This window comes from Centroberyx affinis, unplaced genomic scaffold (assembly GCF_046629955.1).
Source record: "Centroberyx affinis isolate AG114_WGS23_722 - 3 ecotype Tasmania unplaced genomic scaffold, CSIRO-AGI_Caff_v1 ptg003129l_1, whole genome shotgun sequence".
Lineage (NCBI taxonomy): Eukaryota > Metazoa > Chordata > Actinopteri > Beryciformes > Berycidae > Centroberyx > Centroberyx affinis.
This window is the reverse complement of record NW_027281191.1, coordinates 26,241-49,342: the sequence shown is the minus strand read 5'-3', so window position 1 is coordinate 49,342 and position 23,102 is coordinate 26,241. Positions and strand designations below refer to the sequence as shown.

The 23,102-nt window shown below is 41.6% G+C and overlaps 2 protein-coding genes across 4 annotated transcripts; one reads left to right on the top strand and one right to left on the bottom strand.

Moving 5' to 3' along the window:
* Positions 1 to 421: 421 nt before the first annotated feature.
* rilpl1 (Rab interacting lysosomal protein-like 1) lies at positions 422 to 12,651 on the top strand. 3 transcript variants are annotated; one of them, XM_071537816.1, is made up of 7 exons: positions 422 to 963; positions 2,730 to 2,877; positions 4,552 to 4,670; positions 4,814 to 5,056; positions 6,421 to 6,575; positions 6,664 to 6,768; positions 9,619 to 12,651. In XM_071537816.1, exons 1-7 carry the CDS (start codon positions 676 to 678, stop codon positions 9,749 to 9,751), a joined length of 1,191 nt encoding a protein of 396 aa, XP_071393917.1. In that variant the 5' UTR covers positions 422 to 675; the 3' UTR covers positions 9,752 to 12,651. The 3 variants fall into 3 exon arrangements, with proteins under 3 accessions (XP_071393917.1, XP_071393916.1, XP_071393918.1); XM_071537815.1 differs by having other exon boundaries at positions 4,814 to 5,062; XM_071537817.1 differs by lacking the exon at positions 9,619 to 12,651 and adding an exon at positions 8,420 to 8,513.
* A 558-nt stretch (positions 12,652 to 13,209) lies between these two features.
* Positions 13,210 to 22,297, bottom strand: kmt5aa (lysine methyltransferase 5Aa). The gene is made up of 7 exons (XM_071537818.1): positions 22,069 to 22,297; positions 19,492 to 19,621; positions 17,534 to 17,786; positions 17,343 to 17,430; positions 17,080 to 17,139; positions 16,783 to 16,973; positions 13,210 to 16,054 (listed from the first exon to the last, which is right to left on the bottom strand). Exons 1-7 carry the CDS (start codon positions 22,075 to 22,077, stop codon positions 15,844 to 15,846), a joined length of 942 nt encoding a protein of 313 aa, XP_071393919.1. The 5' UTR covers positions 22,078 to 22,297; the 3' UTR covers positions 13,210 to 15,843.
* Positions 22,298 to 23,102: the final 805 nt, after the last annotated feature.

Below are 23,102 nucleotides of genomic sequence, written 5' to 3'. Positions count from 1 at the left end.
ACATACAGCAACTTAAGCAAAAGATGAACCTGCACACTGGAGTGATGCTCCCCAATAGTGAATTTATTGACTTCAGATCAACGTTTTGACCCCACTGGGTCCCAGTGAGGCTTAGGGTAAATGGGGATGTTTCAAACACAATGGAGTCGAAATGAAGATGTGAAGTTGATAAATTCACAACTGGGGAGCATTACTCAGTGTGTAGATTCATGGCCTTTGTTCAAAGTGCCCATACTGTGCCTTGCCATACCTAATCGACTGATTTTTCCTTAGATACATTCTTGATTGTCACTTTGGTAACTTGTATTATTCCAGAAAATGTTGCAACACGTGGGCTTCAACAAGGCTTTTATTTTGAAAGGCGTGTCCGGAAGTTGTTTTTTATTTGTATTCTGGCCAGCTTGACACTGGGACAGAAGGGACAGAGCGCTGGGCAGGACAGCGATGGGACACCGCCGATATTTATCCCAAATAGATCAAAATATAGCCCGGAGACAAGCGGCAGAAATGGACATGCGATAGTTACGAGCGTTTCTGCCGCCGTACAGTTTACTTGTGGATATAAAAGTGAAGCCGAACGACTGCGACTCCGTAGTTTTTTCCAAGGGAAGGAAGTTTGCTGTGGCGAAGGAAATATAATAGGAAACCGGGGAGGGACAAAATATCCCAGCAGACATGGAGGACTTCGGGTCGGCCCTGGAGAAAAATGTGGCTGACCTGACCGTGATGGACGTGTACGACATCGCGGCCGTGGTGGGCCAGGAGTTTGAGAGGATCATAGACCAGTATGGCTGCGAGGCTCTGTCCAGACTGATGCCCAAAGTGGTGCGGGTGTTGGAGATCCTGGAGGTGATGGTGAGCCGCAACAGCATCAGCCCCGAGACCGAGGAGCTGCGGCTGGAGCTGGACAAACTGCGCCTGGAGAGGATGGACCGCCTGGAGAAGGAGAAGAAGCACAAAAAGGTCTCGAACCGGACGAGTCCATAATGATACCAAGCATTTAGTGTAGTGGCAAGTGTAGTTCAAAGTTTTGGGCCTTGTTGGCGTACGAATAAACAGGCCTAATATATGTAGTTGTGACAGTAAATGGTCACAAAGTTGCCTCTCAAACAATGTGGTCACACTGTGGCGTCACTTGTCCACCCGGTGGGATTGTTCCTATTTGTTTGGCTACAAATGATGACGGCTGGTGGAAACATTGTCCCCCTGAGTCCATGGGAAAGTCCTGCTCTCTCTCTCTCTCTCTCTCTCTCTCTCTCTCTCTCTCTGTCTAGTTATGTTGGTCAGACTGTTCCCAATTAATTATCCAATTATTACATGGATTCAAGATTACACAATCTAATCTGTGTGCTCTAATCTGGGTGAAATGTATTAAAAACAACTGTAGTAGTCCTATAATATGTTTTAGAGGGATACTATAAAATATCACAGCAAAACTATAAGTCCCCATAGGAATATTGTCTGAGCCATTACAGACATATTATAGGGATACCATAGGAGACTAAAACACATTAACAATAAGGTTAACATAACACTAGAAACTCAGTATTGGGTACCACAGACACACTGTAAGTCACTATGGGAATATTACAGATGTATTGGGTTTTTTTTAGTTTAGTTTTAGCTTAGTTTAGACCCAGTCTGCTAGATGCTTTAAAAAGTCTGAGTGTCAGTTTCTCGTGACAGTGACTGGGCTGCAGCTCAGTCACTGGCTGACTGATTAAGTTTGTCCCATGACTCTGATAAAGTGCAGCTTTCTGGAGGTGGTGCTTATTTTTTACTGTGAGCAACACTGAAGACTGACACTGTCAAGTGAAACTATGAGCCTACATGGTTTCCACGTTGATCAATGAAAATGCTGTATTGGGACATGGGGGGGAAATATCAATCACAGTGACAATAGCTTAAGCTGTGTAACTGTATACAGACAAGTAAGCCTGTGTGTGTGTTGGAGAGTTGTGGACTGTATTCTCTTCACTGTTTTTGACTGGCTTGCATAATGAGTCATAATTCAGACTTCCTGCTGGTTTAAAGACAGAAATGATAAAAGCCTGTAAAACATTATGTATGTAGCCTACAAGTCCATGGTAAAAAAAAATCAACTTGGTAAGTCAGTAGGACACCAGACTGGCCCTTCTGTGTTTGTGTTTGTGTTATATTTGCACAGAAGGTTCAGTTCTGGACTTCGAAATCCATTAGAAAACTGTCTGAGACAAAATGACTTTTGTAATTCCTCTATATCCCCAAGTAGGAAGAAATTGCATTAGAAGCTGTTTTTTCCCCAGTTCTTTTGCCACACAGTATGTTGTCAAGACTTCATCCAAGATTTGACATTGTTTGCGCTCTGGCTCAAGATGCAAGTAATTACAAATTAATAACAGCAATGTCTTGAGGCCCTTCAGGCTACAAGCCGAAATGTTACAGTGTCATCGCACGCATGCAAAACCAATAAGCTGCAACCCACAAAATATCACAATTTTCTATCAAACATTTTGAACACAATCCCAAATAGTTAGAATAACCATATGAAAGCACACAGTTTAATAGAGCAGAGCTTTGGTACGGATGAACTTGGCCTTGAGAATTAGGTTGGCATCTTTGTCCTGCACCTGCACCCAGGCTGCCTGCTTTGCACATCCCAAACCAATGAAAGTTCAAAACTAAACTAAAGGGAAATCATAACCAATCTGCGTGTGTGTGTGTGTGTGTGTGGCGCCCTGTGAGTGTAGGAGCTGGAGCTGGTGGAGGATGTATGGAGAGGAGAAGCTCAGGACCTGCTCTCCCAGATCGCTCAGCTGCAGGAGGAGAACAAGAGCCTCCTCACCAACCTTTCAATTAAAGACCCAATGAGTGAGGAGGACCTACAGAGGCACGAGGGTGAGGACACCTGCACAAAGCACACACACATACAAGTCAGGGAATTTGATTAATTGTTTGGGGAAGTCAGGGAATATTAGAGAATTGGACAAATGGGTCACTTTACAGGAATATAGCAGCATATAGCATGTATTTTACAGCTTGTTTCACACATTCATTGCAATTGATGGTGGTTTCCAGCTGGTTTTGTCCAAATCAAGCTCAGGGGTTGTGGAAACCAGATCGATCAGCCCTTTAGAAAAACAATTCTAACCAGGAAGGAAGAACATTTTTAGCTCAAGGACACAGCCCAACATAGTTATGGAAAGTCATGGAAAAGCCATGGAACGTTGAGGAAGGTGACCTTTGAGGGAATCATATTTTACATGAATTATATAGAGTTGAGCTTGTGTTCTTTGAAGTTAAAGTGATGGTGAACTTTGGTAGTAGCTTGGGTTGTGTAGCTTCCTGGACATGATATAACCCCAAAATCGGTGATTCTCTGTTATCTGTTGCTCCGGTAGAGACGATTAGAGAATTGTGTTTTTTTCTCTCTCCATTCACTGCCATTATATGGTGAAGCAAGTCTCAAAATGACACTTATAGCACATAAATGAATGCGAACAAAGCAGATTTTGACAATATATTTAAAAAAATAGTCCTGTCACTGAATTGTGGTTAAGTGAATCCCTTTCTTTTCTTTATGTTTATTAAACCTTTCAGTTTTAACGAGTAACACTGAAATGCGGTCGAAGGAAACCTACGTTTACCAATAATTGTAAATAGGTGAAAAAAGTAGTCACTGTTTTTCCCCTGTTTACAATCATTGGTAAACGTATTATTTTCTTTGTTATTATTATTATTCGTTATTATTTTCGTTCAACTTTGAGAATCACTCTCTCTGGTTATGTCTCTCTCTCTCTCTCTCTCTCTCTCTCTCTCGCTCTCTCTCTCACTGTCTCTCTCTCTCTCACACACACACACACACACACACACAAAGGAAGCCTTCTCTGTGTCTGACGACGAGCCAGTCTTGTCCCTGCATCAGAGGCTCTGTCATGATTTCACAGAGAGGCTACAGTCACCCCGACACACTGTGGACAGACCAGCCTCAGTATACAAGCACACCTGCTGGACACACACACACACACACACACACACACATGTTTGTATCACTATACTTGTGAGGGCCTTCATTGAGTACCTTCATTTCCCAACCCCTAACCTTTATCTAACCTAAACCTAATCCTAATTCTAACTGTATACCCAAACCCTAACCCTACTAATATTTTGCCCTCATAAGTACAAAAATACAAGAACACACACACACACACACACACACACACACACACACACACAGAAAGCAGGGTTCTCACTGAACAACATGGACTGAGTTTCAAATGATTCAACTGTGACACTGCTGTTATTCAGGGAGTGTGTCACAGGTTATTTTTGTCAGGTATATCTGTATGACAGCTTGTGCGTGCGTGTGTGTGCGTGTGTGTGTGTGTGTGTGTGTGTATGTGTGCTTAATAAGACATTAAAACAAATGCAATTCTCTGAAACCTATTCCTGGTGGTCAAATAAAATCCCTGAGTAGACCTGGGTGGTATAATAACGGAAATAGCTTGTTTTTTTTTGCTCATACCTCTTGCTGTTTTTTGTTGTTGTTGTCGTCTCTCTGGGGGTCACCAGGTATGTCAGAGAGAGAGAGGCAGGTGATGAAGAAGCTGAAAGAAGTGGTGGACAAGCAGAGAGATGAGATTCGGGCCAAGGACCGTGAGCTTGGACTGAAAAACGAGGACATAGAGGCAGTAAGTTTTAAGAGTATTAGTCATATAGTTCAATATGAAGGAGTTTTTACATTCCTTTCACTCTTACTATTTACCCCATTCCCTTTGTCCCCCTGTCTTGTCCTCTTCTGTCTCTCTCTCTCCCTCCCTCCCTCCCTCCGTAGCTCCAACAGCAGCAGACCCGTCTTATGAAGATCAACCACGACCTGCGCCATAAGATCTCGGTGGTGGAGGCCCAGGGGAAGGCCCTCATCGAGCAGAAGGTGGAGCTGGAGGCCGGCGCCCAGGCACGGGGCCAGGAGGTCGGCGCCCTGCGGCAGGAGATCTCCCGCCTGAGGGAGCGCCTGCAAGGAGACGCGCCCCCCACCCAGGGGCCCGAGGAGCCCCCGCCCCAGCCCCCCTCACCTGCACAGGTAAAAAAAAAACAACCCTGAAAGAGTTCCATGTGAGATTGTAGTCGGTGGATAAAATTGGAGTTATCGTTGCATTTAGATTTGATCTTGAGAACTGAAGATGAGTTTTGCAGTCCCGCTTTTAGAACCATTGAACCGGACTACAGGGAGTGTCCTTATGTGTCCAAATCCTTAACATTGAACTCATTTTCTCACCAGAGCAGGGAAGCAGAGAGGGCATACATGTTAACGTCAAATCACTCCTGCCTGTCTCAGTTATTCAGACAGTCACAATAGAGAACATGGAAACGGATAACAAACTGTCTTTTACTCCACCAGCTTGGTAGAGCCGCAGCGACGGCGGGGGCTGCGGGCTCGGCCCGGTCCGACGCGCGCTCCCCCCCCGAGCCGGTGCCGGAGCGGGGGTACGGCCCCGCCCCGCGCCCCCTGTCCGTGTCCCTCAGCCCCGAGGGGCACGAGGACGGGGACGAGGAGGTTGAGGAAGAGGCGGTGTTGCTTTGGGTAATGCAGAAGCGCTCGGCTAGCTTAGCGAACCCGGAGTGGTGTGTGTTTGTCCCGCCTCTAACTCTTGACACCCGCACTCCTCCGGGGGAAAAGCAATCTCATAGGGTAGCGACACAAATGTGACGTTGTGTCTGATGTAACATGTCATTTTTTTCAGACGTGTAGTTGAAAAAAAAAGCGACTCCCCCCCTGACTCTCTTACTAAACTTGCCTGTGTGTTTATTTGCCCATGAGAAGTGCTGAAACGGCTTGGCATGGGTGTGTTGAGAACTAACAGATAGTGCCAGCGGGATTGTTCACCGCTCAGCCAACTGGGTGAGACTTTCCGGGCCGCTGCAGTGGTGACCTTTCTAAATATAGATGACTCAGACAACTCCACCTCTAACAGCACACAAAATACTCCCTACGATCACTGTGATCCCCAAACACACTGACTAATACAGGTGTAGTTTCGTGTGGTGTATAGAATATGTAGCAGTAACAAGTGTGGGCCCAGCAAGCGGTCGAGTGTTGTATTTGCTGCTCAGTGCATGAGTGGCTTCTGTCGGCTGCATGCGGTGTTACGGTTTCTCAGGTGTTTGCTTAACAGACAGTTGGTTGTCTTAGGTTTGTAAGTACAGGCAGAGCTTCAGTTTGGAGGGAGGAGGGAAGGGGGAACACGTTTCAGAGGTATTGGAACAAGGCCCAGTGTCTGACTCATAGTTCACCCTTTGCCACCAGGAGGCGATGTGCGATGAGGACATGCCTGCTGTGTTCCAATATTTTACAAAGGTATCCTTACTTCCTTCCCTCCCGCCGTCCTTCCTTTTCCCGGTTCTTGCTTTCCTCGGTATGATGTGCTTCTTTCCCACCAGGAGGCGCTGTGCGAGGAGGAGATGGGCGGCCTGGACCCGAAGGACCCCAACCGGCCCCGCTTCACTCTGCAGGAGCTGAGGGACGTTCTTCACGAGAGGAACGAGCTCAAGGCCAAAGTCTTCCTGCTGCAGGAGGAGCTCGCCTACTACAAAAGGTACTCACGGGCACATGTATTTTAGCCTGGGGGAAATGAATGCTCGTGGTCACGTGATGATGAGGATGATGATGATCTTTCTTTGCAGTGAGGAGGCAGAGGATGAGATTGCTCCACCGACTCCTTCGCCCTCCCCTGAACTGAGGGCTCGTCCCCGTTCTTCTGCTCAGCCAGAGTCAGGAATCAAACGCCTGTATGTTGTACTCAAATGCATGCAAATACACACAAACACACACACACACACATACACACTTACTCACTCACTCAAATGCATCTGCTCATGAACACACTTGCCCACAAAAACTCACAGACTCACTTAACTTTGAGTTTAGTCAAAGTTTAGTTTTTCCAGTACAACCTAAGGACACTCACTCAAATAGCACTGCATGGTGCAAATTGCACAATTTTTTGGTCCCCACATGCACAAGTATTTACATGTCGTTCACAAAGAAATATATGCAAATATAATTTTGGTGCAAACATGTTCTGCACACCCAAGTAGCCCCACTTCATCACCAGTAGCAAGCACCCTGCACACTACAGCTTTAAGACCACAGGCTGGCAACATTAGCTCTGTGTTGGGTGTAATGTCATCTGACCGTGTTTATATAAGATTGCATAAATATTTTGTGCATTGAATATTACCGAAGATGACTCTCTGTTACACTCAATAAGTAGTAGGTAAAAGCAGCTGGATATAATGTCATCACACACAGAGGCAACACATAATCGAGAATGTAAAATAGGAATACTGTGGTTCAGCTGTGCGCATGATAAAATAATGGGTGTTATTCTGGAAACAGCCCATACTTCCCCTGTTTGTTTGGCCTGGCCTTCAAAAGCATTGTAGATAATACAACCAACATGTGGCCAGTATGTGTCAGATTCTGATGCTTCCTCTGTGCAACACGTTGCTCCGGTCCGTGCCAGAGATCGGAGATGTCAGTGTGAAAATCGGACTTTACCACAACACACAGCTAGAGGCGGTTGTGTCTTGATCCCACTCGGCTTAACCACTTTCGAATGGCTAAAGCAACATTCGAAGAGTGTGTGTGCCTGAGTGTTTTGGGCTGATTTTGTCAGTCTCCATGCATCTGTTCCCACCAGAAAGTGCATTTCCAAGTTAGCCACATGTGCCGAAAGCCTGTAGGAAAATGATTAGTAACCATTGGAAACTGTACTTTGCTGTCTGCAGTAACAGAGGAGCAGAATAGGACGCTGAGGCCTTTTATAAAGGTGCTGGTAATAGAAGAGGCCTAAGACAGTACATTGCAGAATAATTTGGCACATGGTTGAACCAAAGTGTAGGGCACACGGGTGCAGGACAGATAGAAAATATCCAAATATAATCGGGTACACTGATGCCGTGTTGCATTAGTGAATTGTGCACTACCTCTAATTTGGATAGCCTTCTGTACAAGTCAGTATTTGTGCAAAAGATTTGAGTATGCATGACCAGCACAGGTGCAATGTGGCTTTACTTTTTCTTCCAGCACTATCAGGCATGCTCTCCACTCTTTGTGCATGGTTAATGAATCGCATGGTATTCTCATTCGGTATAGGATGTGCTTCACACAGTGCAAACACTTTGCAAATCAAAGACAAGAGTGTTTTTTCATGTGCCTGCAGTCCATTTCACTGTTTTATCTACACTAAAAGCAACTAAGGCATGACTTGGGTTCTTCTTCATTTGGTTCGAGCTTTATTTGAACTTAAAGAGAGCTTTGGGTGAAATAGAGGCCTAAAGGTTGATGTGGTCCCTGTCTCCCCTCCCCTCCCCTCCACCCCTCTCTACGTTTCTCCCTGTTTGTGTGTGTGTTTGTGTCTTTACCTCTGTGTAACAGGATCTTCACAGCCATTATGCCGATGGTGGCGGCTGGTTTGATCCCAGATGACCCCACTTTACAGCCAATCAGACGTCTCATATCACTTGTATGACCCTATCCATTGGTTGGCCTCAGTGTCCATCAGTTTCTCCGCTAACAACCTCCATCCCTTGCATGCGTCGGGGGTTGCACGGACCCCTCTCATCCTTCTGTAGTATTCTGATTGGCTGATTGTGGGGCTCTCTGAATCATTTGTCCAGTGGGAACAATGTGGATCATTAGAATCAGCCAGTCAGAATAGACACGTGTAGTGCGTTGTCGTCCCTAATCGACCAGAATAACCACATATTCACCTCCGCACCTGTGCTCCAAACTTACAAAAATAATTCTGTGGGATTTATGAACTAAAGTGCTTTTAGTTCCATTGCAGTGGTTAGTGATGAAAGTGTTTCTAATGGTCAGTGAATTCCTCTCATCCTGTTTTTTACCTGCACTGATCAGTTAACATAGGATAGAAGAGCTAATTCCAGAGTTAAAACCCTTTTTGTGTCACGCATTTTAATGACAATACAACAAGAAAGTACTGCAGCATATACACTCATTACATCATTACCACATTAATTTTGAGACATTACTATAATTACTATAAACAAATGAGACCATTGCCGAGAAGATTGTCAGCCTCTACTGGCTTCTACACTGCGTTTTACATTGTGTGCCACTGGGTCGGATGTGGTGGGAAATCTGCTGTATTGCTTTAAGGCACAAGGGGAGATTGTTTTACAGCACAAAACAGTTTATCCTCTTCAATATATGGGAAAAATATGGGAAGTATGCATTAACTTTGAGAACCACTAGCACTAACAGTGCCACTGGAGTGAAATAGAGGCTACCAATCATCTTGACCATAGTCTCATTTGTTAATTTGTACCATGGTACCACAATTAATTTGACATTGATATACTGATGTTAACAATGCTACACATAGCTTCTTTAAAAACACTGACATGAGATAAAAGATTTGCCGATTTACTTCTGATAATTCTAACACCTTTCTAAATACGATGTTCATTGCATACACTGTCACATAGGAAATATATCTAATTTGTAAATCATTGTTTTAGACACTTCATTAACAGGTACATCCATAAGCGTTACATTGAATAACAATTTTGTGACAATGGCCCCTCTCCCCTCTTTCCAATGTCTCCTCTCAGGTTTAGCTTCTTCTCGCGGGACAAGCAGCGGGGCTCCCAGCGGAGCGCGCAGTTCGACGGCGGCCTGGGCTCGTGGGCGGGGAAGGAGGACGTGTACACAGAACAGGCCCAGGAGGCTTTGCAGCACATGTAGGCACTGGACGGCACTTGACGAGGTTTACTCGAACGCCAAAACTCTCTCAACACTTCATGTCCATCACTCGAGGCCGTTCTCGCGGTCAGCTTGGTGAGCGTCAACGCACACCGATCCACCCAGCGACTCCACAGCGCCACTGAAATATCATTTTTTGCTTGATGTGAAAGGGACCGACGGGAGGGATCGAACAGGATCGGCTCGAGTGAGGCTCCGGTTTAGGGAAAGAAACCTCCCGAGAGTTTATTTAGACGAACACACGAGAAGCGTATAGATCAACGAGCGATAGCACATGCAGACTATACATGTTACAGAAAAAGCCGGAAAAATAGCGGGTGCGTGTATGTTGAACGGAATCAGGCTTGATTCATATAATCTGCGGAGGAGAGAAGGTGAGCTCAGGTTGCAAGATGGAAAGTGGAAAGTCGCTGCTTGTAGAACCCAAGTTGTCAATAAGATATTTCCAGCATTAACAATGAGTGGCAGTAACTTGACACTGATCGAGGCCTGGGGCACAAAAGTGTGTTGTTAAATTTCTTCCCAAAAGCACATAATTCCAGATGCTAACTCGATTGCTTTGGTAGAAACTGAATGGAATTTCTTTAATGATTGTATTTTTGCTCTTTCAGTGAAGGAAACAAGGGGCAAACCAGCACAGAAATCATACCATTTATGTCTAACGCTATATCCTCTCTCACACAGCCAAACATAACCCTCGAAAACCATGAAGGAATAATTCCATTCAAAATGACAGCAACACTTTTGTGCCCTATTATATTTTTTTCATCTGCCCCCCCTGAAGTAGGCAGCTAGTACCAGTCACCAGCATTGTGCACGTTCAAACTATGCAGCTCTACAAATCCATAGAGTACAGGAGCTCGTGTATAAAATTTTGCGTAGAACCACGATTAAAAAGCTGTGTACACACAAAGACAGAAAAATGCTTACAGACACTTTTTCCTCAGAATTATAAAATGCTTCATACAGCATAAGTACACGTTTCTTTCTATAAATCACAATCATCGTGAAATTGTGTGCACATGAATGAGGTTAGTGTCCACACTGTGTAACACAAATTCTGAATTCTATTCATATTTAGAATCAAGAGCCAGAAAATTGCCATGTTTCACATTATGTACACCTACTCATAAAAGTCTGCCATTTTCTTCCAACAGTGCCAAAACAGTCATTGCACATCATGCGTACATGCAAACATACCATACCAGGATTATTCAGTTTCAGGATGAAATTCCTATGATCCTGATACAGATATATGGAAAGAAAAGTCTCTCAGCAGCTTGATTTCATTCTCAAAATGACTTTTTCTTGTTACATATATGTGTTTTCAATATCCCTAAGAAGGAAGACATTGATTGTAGTCAAACCCGTTTTCTGACCAGCTGCTGTTTGCTAAATTTCCCACCAGATTTTACATTATCTGTAATTGCACTCAAGATGCAAATAAATACAAATGAAGAGCAGCGTGGTCCTGGGGCCATTTGGGACCTGACCTAGATAGTAGATACACACTGTGCTCTGTCTGTATGGGGGAGAAGGTCACATCGAAGCCCATGCAGCACATGGCAGTTCAGTGTGTCTCACTATTGGTAAATATACAGTAAATACCTCACAGAACACGACTTCAAACCTCTTCTTGTCCACTGGTAGATTCAGCATGCATTCAATCCACCAACCAGTACTTATTTCAATAAAATGTCAACTTGTACTGCTTGCCACTGCACCCTGAAGTGCAGTGGCAAGCAGTTTTGTTGGAGGAAGACAAAGGAATAAAAGGCAAACCAGTTCTAAAATTTGATGTTTTATAAACAAGTTCCGTTTGGTAGATCATGTCGATGCTGAACTCACCAGAGACCTGACTCAAAGGGGCTCAGTCATGTCCTGCAAGGTTTGTGTATTTGGCAATAGGCAACATTAAACTTCCTAAGTGTACAGTGGAGTGGAGTGGACAAAAGCTTTTTATGACTTGTTTTTTTTAGATGTGCGTGGAAAGATGTGTACGCATCCCTTTGTGCCTTTACGCATCACTTATACAAGGCCCCAGATATACACATGGCTCAAAAGCTAAATTAAAATTGCACAGCAGAAAAAAAAACAGCATGTTCTTTGCATACAATAGAAAACAATGTGGTTACATCACACCGAAATATTCCTCAGATTGTCCTCAGATGACTTGAGAAGTGATTGTAACGGCATCGGAGTAAACGGAGGCTGGTTTCATGACTGGTAAACGAAACAGAGAGTTAATAAAACTGAAGTAGCGAGTGTGGTTTACGCTGATTGAAACGCTTCTGCTTTTAAAGCTTCTGTTGTGCCTTCACACTCACCACTGGCTTCATTTATACTGAGCAGGTGAGGTGGAATAGATGAATGTAAAATGGCAGCACCACCATAATAAGGCAAAAAAAACAAACAAGGGTGTCGATGAAGTAACAGTGGCAAAGCATTTTGCATAAGAATACAGTAGATATGATGCAAGGATATTTATTTCCAGAGAGCGGCCCCACCGTTACTTTGGCCAAAACTTGAAGAGGTTTGAAGTGCTTACGGTGACATTTGCGGGTAAAAGGGATCTGGAGACCTGACGTATTGAGATTTGAAACATATAAAGGGAAATATACTCTAGCATCGCATAGCCTGTCCCAGTGCAGAGGCAGTGTGGTAGCTCACTCCAGTCCCTCAGCCCATTAACTCAGTGAATGTTGATCACCATTTCTCATGTATTTCCCTAAGAGTCCTCTATGAACCTAATTAAAGTGGATATTAAAAAAGATATACGAAATGCATCGTTGTTTCATTAAATAACTTCTATTCAAACGTGTTTCCTTAATAATAAAATCTCAATAATGTGTGAGGTGTTTGTCAGTTTTGTGTGCAATATATCTGCCAGTTATATCTGCCTTACCCAACATATTATAATAAGGGAACAAATGGTTTCATTGCCACCTAAAATGTCCTGATGCTTTTATGTTGATATATGTTATGTGATATGAGTGACTTTGTGAATCCATCACAACAGTTTCTCATCCAACAATCTGTTATTGTATGAGGAGATAAAAAGATAATTAAAGGTCCAGTGCAATGAGAATCACATTTCTAAATCTCACTGTATTGTTAGCTTACCAAAGGGCATTTTATTGTAAAGTTACCCAAAATATTATAACTGTCAGTGTTGGGGAAATGAGACTGGCACCCTTAAAGAAACTATTCCCATAGTTGTTAAAAAACATGTTATAGCTGATCTACTTTGCAGGGATACTGAGTCACTGCCTTGGTTGTTGGTAAGAGTAATGAAAGCAGCTGGACAATAATGCAGTTATTTGCAATTTCTGACTTCTCTCCTTATCTGAAACATAACTATCAGTTGGCTTGTTCTTTCTATTTGGCATGGAATTCGACATGGCATTTAAAAAATATTACTGATTTTCACAGTAGGTGTTTTATTATCACAAGAATAAGTTGCTTTAGCGCTGACTGTACAGTGAACATTAGATGCTTCTGCTTCAGACACGAAGGCCAACAGAACACAGGTGGCGTCTGAGTGAAGTTGTGATATTGATATGAGAAAAAAAACATTACATGGGGCTACAAGTCCATTTTGTTCAAATTCTTCAAAACATTTTATTTGTAATGGAGTTCCTTTGTCGTTATTTGTTTCCATTTATAATCCAAAGTATGAAACGGTTGCACACTCCTGTTACTTGCATAATACATCTTTATTTAACAATGCCTCAACCCCAGCATAAAGATTTATTTAACGCTACAACAGCCAAGATCTGTCATCTCCTAAAACTGCCAACAGGTCAATTCTACCCCTCAGATATTATTGCATTCATTTTACACAAAACTCTGAACAATCCCAACAGTGTTAAAGAAAGGCATGTATAAAAAAAAAAATCAACACGTGTAACATATTGCAACAGGTGAACAGACTGAGTAGTGGTGGAGGTGGGAGAGGGAAGGTTGAAATGTATATTAGTGTATTACACATCTAGATTTCTTGCATCTTACTTTCTAAAATGACTTAAGCTCTTTGCATTAGAAATAACATTGATGAAATTATGGTGAAGTCTGAAAACCTTTTTCTTTGCATTTGAATGAAATGAAAACTATGGGAAATCAATATATTTAATTTATATTGAAAAACTGGACTTGAATGCTGCTCGATTCAAAATCCATGCTACAACCTAATATCCATACAGATGTATTGAGGGGGAATGATATCAGATACAATAGCTAAGAAGCTTGATTTAAAACTAATTTTGAAAGGAGCCAGCTACTTGAAACTGTTCACCACACCCAAATAAGACATTCAGAGAACAACTTCATATAATACAATTCATTTTTTTGCAAAATAAAACAATCGGGTATATTTCCCTCAATGTTTTATACCATCAAATTCATTCCTAGAATTTCCTTTACTCTTTGAAATCCATAAGAAAATCATTTTACCATGTTTTTGTAGCCCAAGAACATGTGTGAAACGTAGAAGGAGGTGAATACTTTTGAGAGGATTTGGTTATCAATGATCCTACACATAACATGCATGGACGATGCCAGTGTGACCCGAGCTAAGCCCTCTTTAGCCTTGTCAAATGGTCTTGGCACCCACAGCACCAACAATGTCCAATTCCTCTGCTTATAAGAGTTTAGATAGTAATAAATAACAAATATAGCGCTTTTCAAAACAGATTAGAAAGCGCTGCACATGAAAATCATCGAAAAGAGCGAGGTACGTTATCCTACTGGAAACAGGAACGGTGCATCACATGTGCATAGGAAGGCTAAAGGTTTTTTGCTTCACTGGGGCACTCGCATGGAAAAAGAGACTGTGTATGAATTGCATAAGTTTGAATTTGTCATGCTCATATTGAACCATTTAATTTAAAAAAATGAATTTGTTGAATAAATTAATTAAAACTGAATTTGTATTGTGATTAGACAAAAATAATGTAAATGTACAGCTAAAATATTGTCATTTCTAATAATTTAAGATTCTGCGTGAGAAATAAGACGCATGGAGTGAGAGTGTGTGATTTAGGTAATTTGTGTGTGTGTGTCTCATGCTCAGTGTGTGAGACGTTGCATCTCTAGATCAACTTGAAAACCAAGTAACACAATGCTGAGAAATGGAAATTTTCATTTGCCTAAAAAAAATGTACACTCTTATCTATAAGCTTAAAAATACACAGAATATTTATTAAATATATAAAATATTCTAATATATATTAGAATATATGATTTTCTATATGGAGACAAATTGAATAAGATGAAGTAAAAAGATAAGATAAAAAAACATACATTTTATCATTTTTTAAGCACATGATCGGAACAATGCCAGATATGGTCGGGGTAAATTTGACCTTCTGGCTAAACACATTTGAAAATAAAATAAAATAAAAAAGGAAAAATGACCTGTTGGCGGTTCTACTGTTCAATACTTTCACATGGAATATTTGGTTGTGAACATTTGACAGCTTTGTGGGTACGAGGTACAGATTTGTTCAAATTCTAAAAACAACTATACAGCTATACAAAACAATATTTCTTTGTGAGTTTCAATGGCTGGAATCACATTCCGCTTGAACAGAACCGTTTAAAAAGGGCTTGTAATTTGCATCTCATGGCTCTACTTTGAGACTGTGTCATCCCGGAGGGCTCTGGGGCCATAAATATCATTATTGCTAAGTAACTAACTACCAATTAAGAAAAAAGCGGTATAAAAATGCAGAACATTAACTACCACCTGCATGCTGTGGAAGCATTGGTCTATTGGTAATACAAAATGTACAAAATAAATGTGCTGCAAAAAAACTAGCATGTTTTATATAGACGTATAAATAATAGTACGGATGTCGTCTGACAAAGCAGGTGTACCTCGATCTAAATGTGTTTTAAGTCCCTGGTACCCCGTCAGCTCCTCCCCCCTGTACACACACTAGACCCCCCCCATCCCACCTCCTGAATATTGGAAAAAAAAGAGGGGCACACATTCTGTTGCTAAGGCCATTTTTACACTAGCTAATGAGAAACACAAGTGTTACGTTTCCCTTTTCTTTGAGAGGATCCCGCGATCAATACTTGAGCCAGGGGTGAGCGGCGATGGAGGCTTTGCTGCGGTCCCCGTAGTCGTAGAGCAGCTCCTCGCCCTCGTCGATGTCCCGGGACGCCACCAGGATGAGGTGCGGGACGCCGTTGATGTCGTGCAGTTTGGTTTGGCAGTTTCCGTTTTTACTGTGATTGATCAGCCTGCCCATTCGGCCAGTCTCTTTTGTGGCATCCACACTGTAAGAACAAAAGGAAAAAAAAACAGAAACACCATTAACATTCGGGGAAGAAAAACCTGAGCACTCTGCAGTATACATTAGAATAAGGTAGTACACATGCACACACTGCTCTGGGGAGGTGTCCAACAATTAAAGCGTGAATCAGCACTAAATCATATTTTTTGAGCTGCAACATGCTTATATGACTTCTATATAGTGAACAGCATTAATCCTGTACTTAATTCAAGGCAGATATTTCCGCTTTGGCAGAGTCAAATGCTTTGCGAAAATTGTTACCGCTCCCAAGTATAGATTAGGTTTGGGCCATATCCCAAATGTAATATCGCAATACTGTCCCGCCAAAATATCGCGGTGTGCGATATTTTCAGGCTTTTTTCCCCATGTTTTTTGGGTGGTATTTTATTTTATTTCTTCCAAATGACATTGCGATATTCGATATTGCGGGAAATATTGCAATACTCACAGAATTTTGATCGGCCCAGGCCTAGTAGAGATGGGTGAACTCTTTGTTTTGATCTGTCAGTGTTTGGCAGTAATGGCTGAGTTTGGGTGCAAAAACTTTGTTTCCATTTACATTGTTTGGAAATGCTAAAGATCTATGTGATGTGAACAGCCATCTGAGTCAAAAATGTACAAACTTTCAAAGAATATGTTCTATGATTCTGCAGTCCGGTATCTGAAAATGTAGTGAGAATAAAAAGGGCAAAGTGTAGTGGTTTGTCATACCAATATGTTTTGCAGAGGTACTGAAAGTAGTACATGTAGCAGCCGGTGGCGGGGTTCAGAGCGTACTCCGCCTCCCTCTGTTTGGCGTCGGTGATCTGTAGAAGATCGCCATGGTACTCCACCACGTACTCGCCTTTCTGGAAACACCGAGTGGCAAACACCGCTCGCCCTTTTCCTTCTATATGCTGCACCTGCAAGAGAGCAGGGGAGATATTCCATCATGAGATATTATTACAGTGAGACGGGAGACAGACTACACATGCTGTAAGAGATATAAACAGGCAAAATTCAATGTACCTCCATTCCTTCCTCTATCCCATTTGTAATGAGGTCATCAATGTGCTTCTTTTCTTCACACTGGTGATAAAATGGAAAATGAGATGGCATTATTGCACAAGGGCAGAGGTCATTTCTCACATTCGCATTCTCTCACACACACACACACACACTAAAACATACAAAACAGAAGTGCGAAGAAAATAAAAACAGCATTAACTCAGTGTAAACTTATTTAGTATATTAAAAAAGTATATTACAGAAATAATTTCACTTCATCCTACCTTGAGCTCTGCTTTACTTTTTCTTGAGCTTCGTCTTATGGGAAAGTAGTCAGTAACTTTTCGGTTTTGGGAATTTTTACTTTCTGTGCTGTAACGGAAAAGAAAGAGAATGTTGTTTGCCACGGTTTCTTTCTTGATAACATCACAGTGATCCTTATTGCAGAATGCATCCATACTCAGGACGCCCTTACATTCTCAGTGTGGGCTTCTTCCCTTTGACCTTGTGTCGGATGCCTCTCCTCTGGTGGCTGAGGTGAGCGGCGCTGTGGTTGGTGAGGAGGGGAGTGTGAGACAAGCTGCTACTGAGAGGGAGAGAGAGTTCGGCGGGGGAGCGGAGGCGGGTCTGAGCGTAGTGGAGCGGCGGCGGAGACGGCTGTCCGTCGGACCAACTCTCTGTGAACTCCGAGTCTTGTGTTTTCGCGCTGATGGTGTTTGTTCTCCTGCCTGGATGGAACGAGCAAAGAGTGGAGACTGAATGAAAGGCACTGTGTCAGAAATACCACTCAGCTCAGGACACCATGGGTCTGAATTGTGGTTTGCGGTGATGATGTGCTATCACAACACTATACTGAGTTTCTTGATTCTCTTCACTGCCAACCGCTGCAAAATCCATTAAAACACAAAAATACATAATGACAGTGATCTGCTTGCAGAGTGTGTTAATAGACTAATGCCAATTCCCTCAGAGGAAGATCAAATTATTTGGCTATTTTATGCAAATAAAATGATCACACATCAGTCTTATTATTGTTAACAATACTGTGCAAATAAGAATTTTTCATTGAAATATTAGTTTTTGCTCCCAGTGGTGACTCCGATATCTTGGAATCACATAGATACAATTCACAATACAAATTGTGAATTTTTGTACATACAATGTGATAGATGTGTATTCTAGTTTTCCAGATTACAACATGCGGTCTATGCTTTAGTATCTGCCTTCAAGCAGATATCTAACTTACATCTTACATCTTTTCATTTTAATCACGCAGTGTCCTATTTTCAACACTTTATATTGCTGTAAATATTCTGGGTGTATTATGGCAAAAATGATAATCCTGATTATTTTGCTAAATCCCAATTATTAATTATGATTATTTGTCTCAGTTTCAGGAAACAAAATTATTTGTGCAAAGTGCAAATGATTTTTGCACCTTGACATACAGTATATTTTCTCTTTTATTCTGTGCAGTATTTCTCAAAGTATCAACAGCTAGAAAATCTTATTTTCACTCTAGTTTATTTTTTCCCTCTACTATATTACTTTAGGGCGCAGCTACAAACCTACAACAAATTCTGCACAGAATCTCTTGGGTTGATCCATTCTTTTCCACTTTACGCGTCGCTACATTTTACCAAAGATAGTCTGTTAAGGTTTCTCTGCCTGCCTCTCCATCTGAACTTACGTTTTGGTCACATGATGCACATTGTGCATTCAAGGGATGTGACTGGTCATGCGTAATAGATGCGCTTGATATACCACACAGGACTTGCAGGGTAAATCAAAAATAACAAACACTTCAATATTGTAGAATTGCATAATTATTAACCGAAGCCCTAGTATGACTTTTGTATCGCTAGAAAGTGTTCTGTGTCTGTGTAGGCTAGGCCTATATGTTTTAAAAAAAGCAAAGCATGCACTTGAACACCTCCCCTCCACCCTGATTCTCTTCACTGATTTTTAAATATAACCATGAAAAGTACTGTGAGAGAAGTGGAAGGATAGCCCATTCTTTTTATATATCGACTGTATACAGGGAAGACAAGACAAGAAACAGCCAAGTATAACAACAGCCATTCAATCTGGTACGCTCATAAAGGCATAGAAGCGCACTCCAACTATTAGCCCTACGAGATTACATTTATTTGAGGTGTCCAAACAGCAACATGGCGCAGTCACAATTTAGAATTTAACAATATAAATATATCAAGGACAAACATGCTTTTTATTAAGAATATGGCAGACAAGTAGCGAAGGGTAGGCTACACTTTTGTTATGAAGTAAAACAGCTCCAGTTTATTTAGAAGTGGAAGAGACTGTAAGCAGGCAGTGAACGAGCTGTTTTGTACACACTGACAAGCTAAATCACGAGCACCAAATGAAATGGAGAGCACGGTCCCTCTGTGGAGCTGTGGCAAAAACACCTACCATCATCTTGGGAGCATCTGGGAGAGCACCTTCCCTCCTGCGTCAGTTGGATCATCATCTCATCGTGGACAGATGATTTGGACTTGTTGCAGCTTAAGAGGGTGATGGAATGGCTGTTGCATACGATTTCCTGTCAATACAGAGGTGAAAACTGATTAAGTCCAGGTCATATTTGGTATAATCATTAGGAATGCACCGATATGGTTTTTTGAGGCCTATACTGACATCTGATATTTTCCCACCCATGTCGACTGATATCGATGTACATTTTTGTAAGAGTCTTAGTACAAATGCACAATAATGAGGTGGTTTTTAAACAAAAGACCATATTAGTTTCATCCATTTGCTAATCTGACAGCTGCGGTGATACACTCCTAGAAAAGAAGGTCACAAAAATGCCAATGCCACAATCGGCCAAATTAATCAGCAGTAAAAATAACACAGGACCGATACCAATATTGCTTTTTAAAACTGATATCAGCTAAAACTGATAGTCTGCCAATAAATCAGTGCATCTCTAATAATCATAACCCCATAAATACACCTAGACTTGATTGATTCTCTGATTTCATTTTTTTTTTTTTTAAATGCACACATCAAAAAGGTCATAGCTGAAGTTGACCCCGATGCAGCAGGTGTGTGTTTGTTCCTTTTTTTTTTTACAGCCTATGGTTTGTTCACAACTGACAACACAGCAAATGTTGGCAGCAACAACACATTCCCTCCGGTCCTTACTGTGTATCCATGTGTGCTACACGAGGACATTCTGACATCCCCTGCTTTCAGCTGTTACAATGCTGCTTGTATCAAGGTGCTTTTATAATCACATCGATATGAACAATGAAGAATAACAAAAAAAAAATCTGAGAAATTGTTCAAATATTTTCCATCTGATATGGAGACAGACACAGGCCGAATTTCATTCTGCATCACTGCATGCATCTCTGAGTAACCTAACCCAACTATCAAATAGCCTACATCCATGTAATCCTGGGTTAGTGGGGCCCATCACCTTACTTAGAACCATAAATGCTTTGTCCAACTATCACCTTAATCTAATTATTCACAGTGACCAGAGTATTGTGTACATGTAATGTCCTTTTTGATTGTACTTTGATTTATTAAAACATCTGATGCTGAAATGTTAGAAAGCTATCATTGGCTGCAATGTTATGTGCTTTTGCATTTAACAGTTAGTATAAGGTAACGCATATAAAACATGAAGTTGTATTACTAAAAGAGTTCAGAATCATTTGCATGATGTTAAAGATCAACTGAAGTTGACCTTTGACCACTAAGACTGCAATGGGACAACTTTGGCTAATTATGCTTCTGCAAATAACACATAATTAACTCCATTCACTCTGCTGTGCTGTGAGATAGTCAAAGAACACTAAAAGAGCTTTAAAAAACATATGTATAATGAATGCAACATTTATGATCAGAATAAAATTAAATGTCTGACATTTGTTTCTGATTAAACTTTCAATTAGATTCTGTTATCCAGGCAGCTTTAAGTAGTTTCTTAAAATTCAAATAAGGCCTAAAGAAATGAATTACAAATTTGATATTGTGCCAGTCTTACATTATAGGCAAAGATAGAATTTAATAAAATAAAAATCTACAACAGGTCATAAAGCGCACTAGAGACCTACACTTGCATGCACCACATTTTGTTTTTTCTGTAAGTCACTGATAAAAGAGTTCAGGACTACCTCAGGTCTTGAATCAGATGTTGAACCAGAACCAGGCGAAAACCAGAGCTGCATTATTTAACAGGACTGAAACCTATTTCTCTCATGCACACTCTAACAACATAATTAACGCAATTACTGTTCCTTCCCAATCACACATTTTCCCAAACTAGGAACAGACCTTGAAAAATAAACACATTCATCATTCCTCCAAGTGGGCACGAGCGACCCCCTGGCTCAACTGTCTTGCAGCTGCTGTGTGAATAGAGATACAGTGTATTCTGTGTATGAAGAGCTTTTAGTCGAATAAAAAGGAGTCAAAGACTAGTTACACCTCAAGTCAACGTTGACCAAACTTCTCCAACACTGACCCCCAGTCAGCTCCTATTGGTATGGGTGGGGCCTGGGAGACCCTGCTGTAACACACCCACAACAACTCTCATTGCCTTCAAAATTTGAATCAGATAACGGCACATGCCTCTCTGCTCGTCATTGTTTGCGAGTTAAATCCCCTCGGTATCCAACTAACTGCACTACAACGACAAGTCTTGCCAACGACAAACATTCGGCTAATATTGGCTGCATTTAAATGAATGAAATTGGCTGCAACGAACCCGTATCGAGCCTGTTGGTCCCGTCTAACATGACAAAATACTGTTGTTGGCCCTTCGCTGACGCAGGCAGGCACATGAAGCCGCCGTTACCATTCAATGTTACCAGCTAACGTTAGCGAGCACACACAACTGATGTACAGCACTAAAGACCAGTGAACCGTACAGTTAATTTGTCAAACACCCTTACACATATTGGTCTCCGTCTCAAAGCAATGGGTCATCTTCTTACCTATATTTGGCATGGTGATGCCACTAACAGGCAAACTTACCCCGTTCATGTCCGACTTGTTTTTGTGGTTCCTGGCTGCTCTCTAGTCCCTTGCTTTGAGGGGAAAAAAATCGCATCCGCCGCCGGTTCAGAGATTTGTCCTGTCCGTTGCATACGATAGTCCTTTCCGACACTCTTGCCCCGGGGACACTTTCTCTAGATGAACGTGTCCTTCAGTATCTGCTGTGTTTTAAAAGTCCTCAGCCGATGAAGCTACCACAGCTCTTCTCCGCCATATTTCAACATGGCATGGGGAGGAAGAGTCGTCGCCGCTTGTCGCCCTCTGCAGGTTGTGTGCGGCACTCACATGGAGGCGGGGCCTAGCAACGGAGAGGAGCTCCAACCAGGAAGCGAGGGGAAAGGAAGGGATTCTCACCATTGACAATAATGTTAAAAAGACAACTTTCTGTCACATCTGAGTCTGTCTGTCATTATTCATCTTGAGCTTCAATGAAACGTATAACACAATGGAAGTGTTGTCATTGACATATGTTTCTGTTTCAGTAAAAGACCATGAAAAGGTCACTTGATTCAGGGTCACAAAATGCCAACAGGCTAGTGTGTCAGTACTTGTGATGTCAAAAAGACAAAACAAATTTTCTTATTTATTTTAAGATTTCATTTTGGTTATTTACACTTCTTTACGATTTGATTGATGTTCTCCACTACAATGGATTTGATATATTGCTCTTTATTATTGCTATATGGGTTCTTTGAAAAATCCACTTGAAGAATGCCATTATTTAGCCTATTTATTGTTATACCTTGCTGAATCACACATATATATATATATATAGTTTAAGATAACGTTACCAGTAACATTCTGTGAGTTGATGTCTGCTAAAATACCTACAGAATAAAATATATGAGTATGTCACAGTATGCAACCAGCTTTTGTTAGCTGTGGGTATTATTTTTTATGATCTGTGGGTTAGCCAGTTAACCTTTTTTGGTTTGAGACATGAACTTCTTGGCCATGCAATTATTTCTCAAGAAATAACAACAAACTGCGTGACAGAGGACAAGAGGTTGTAT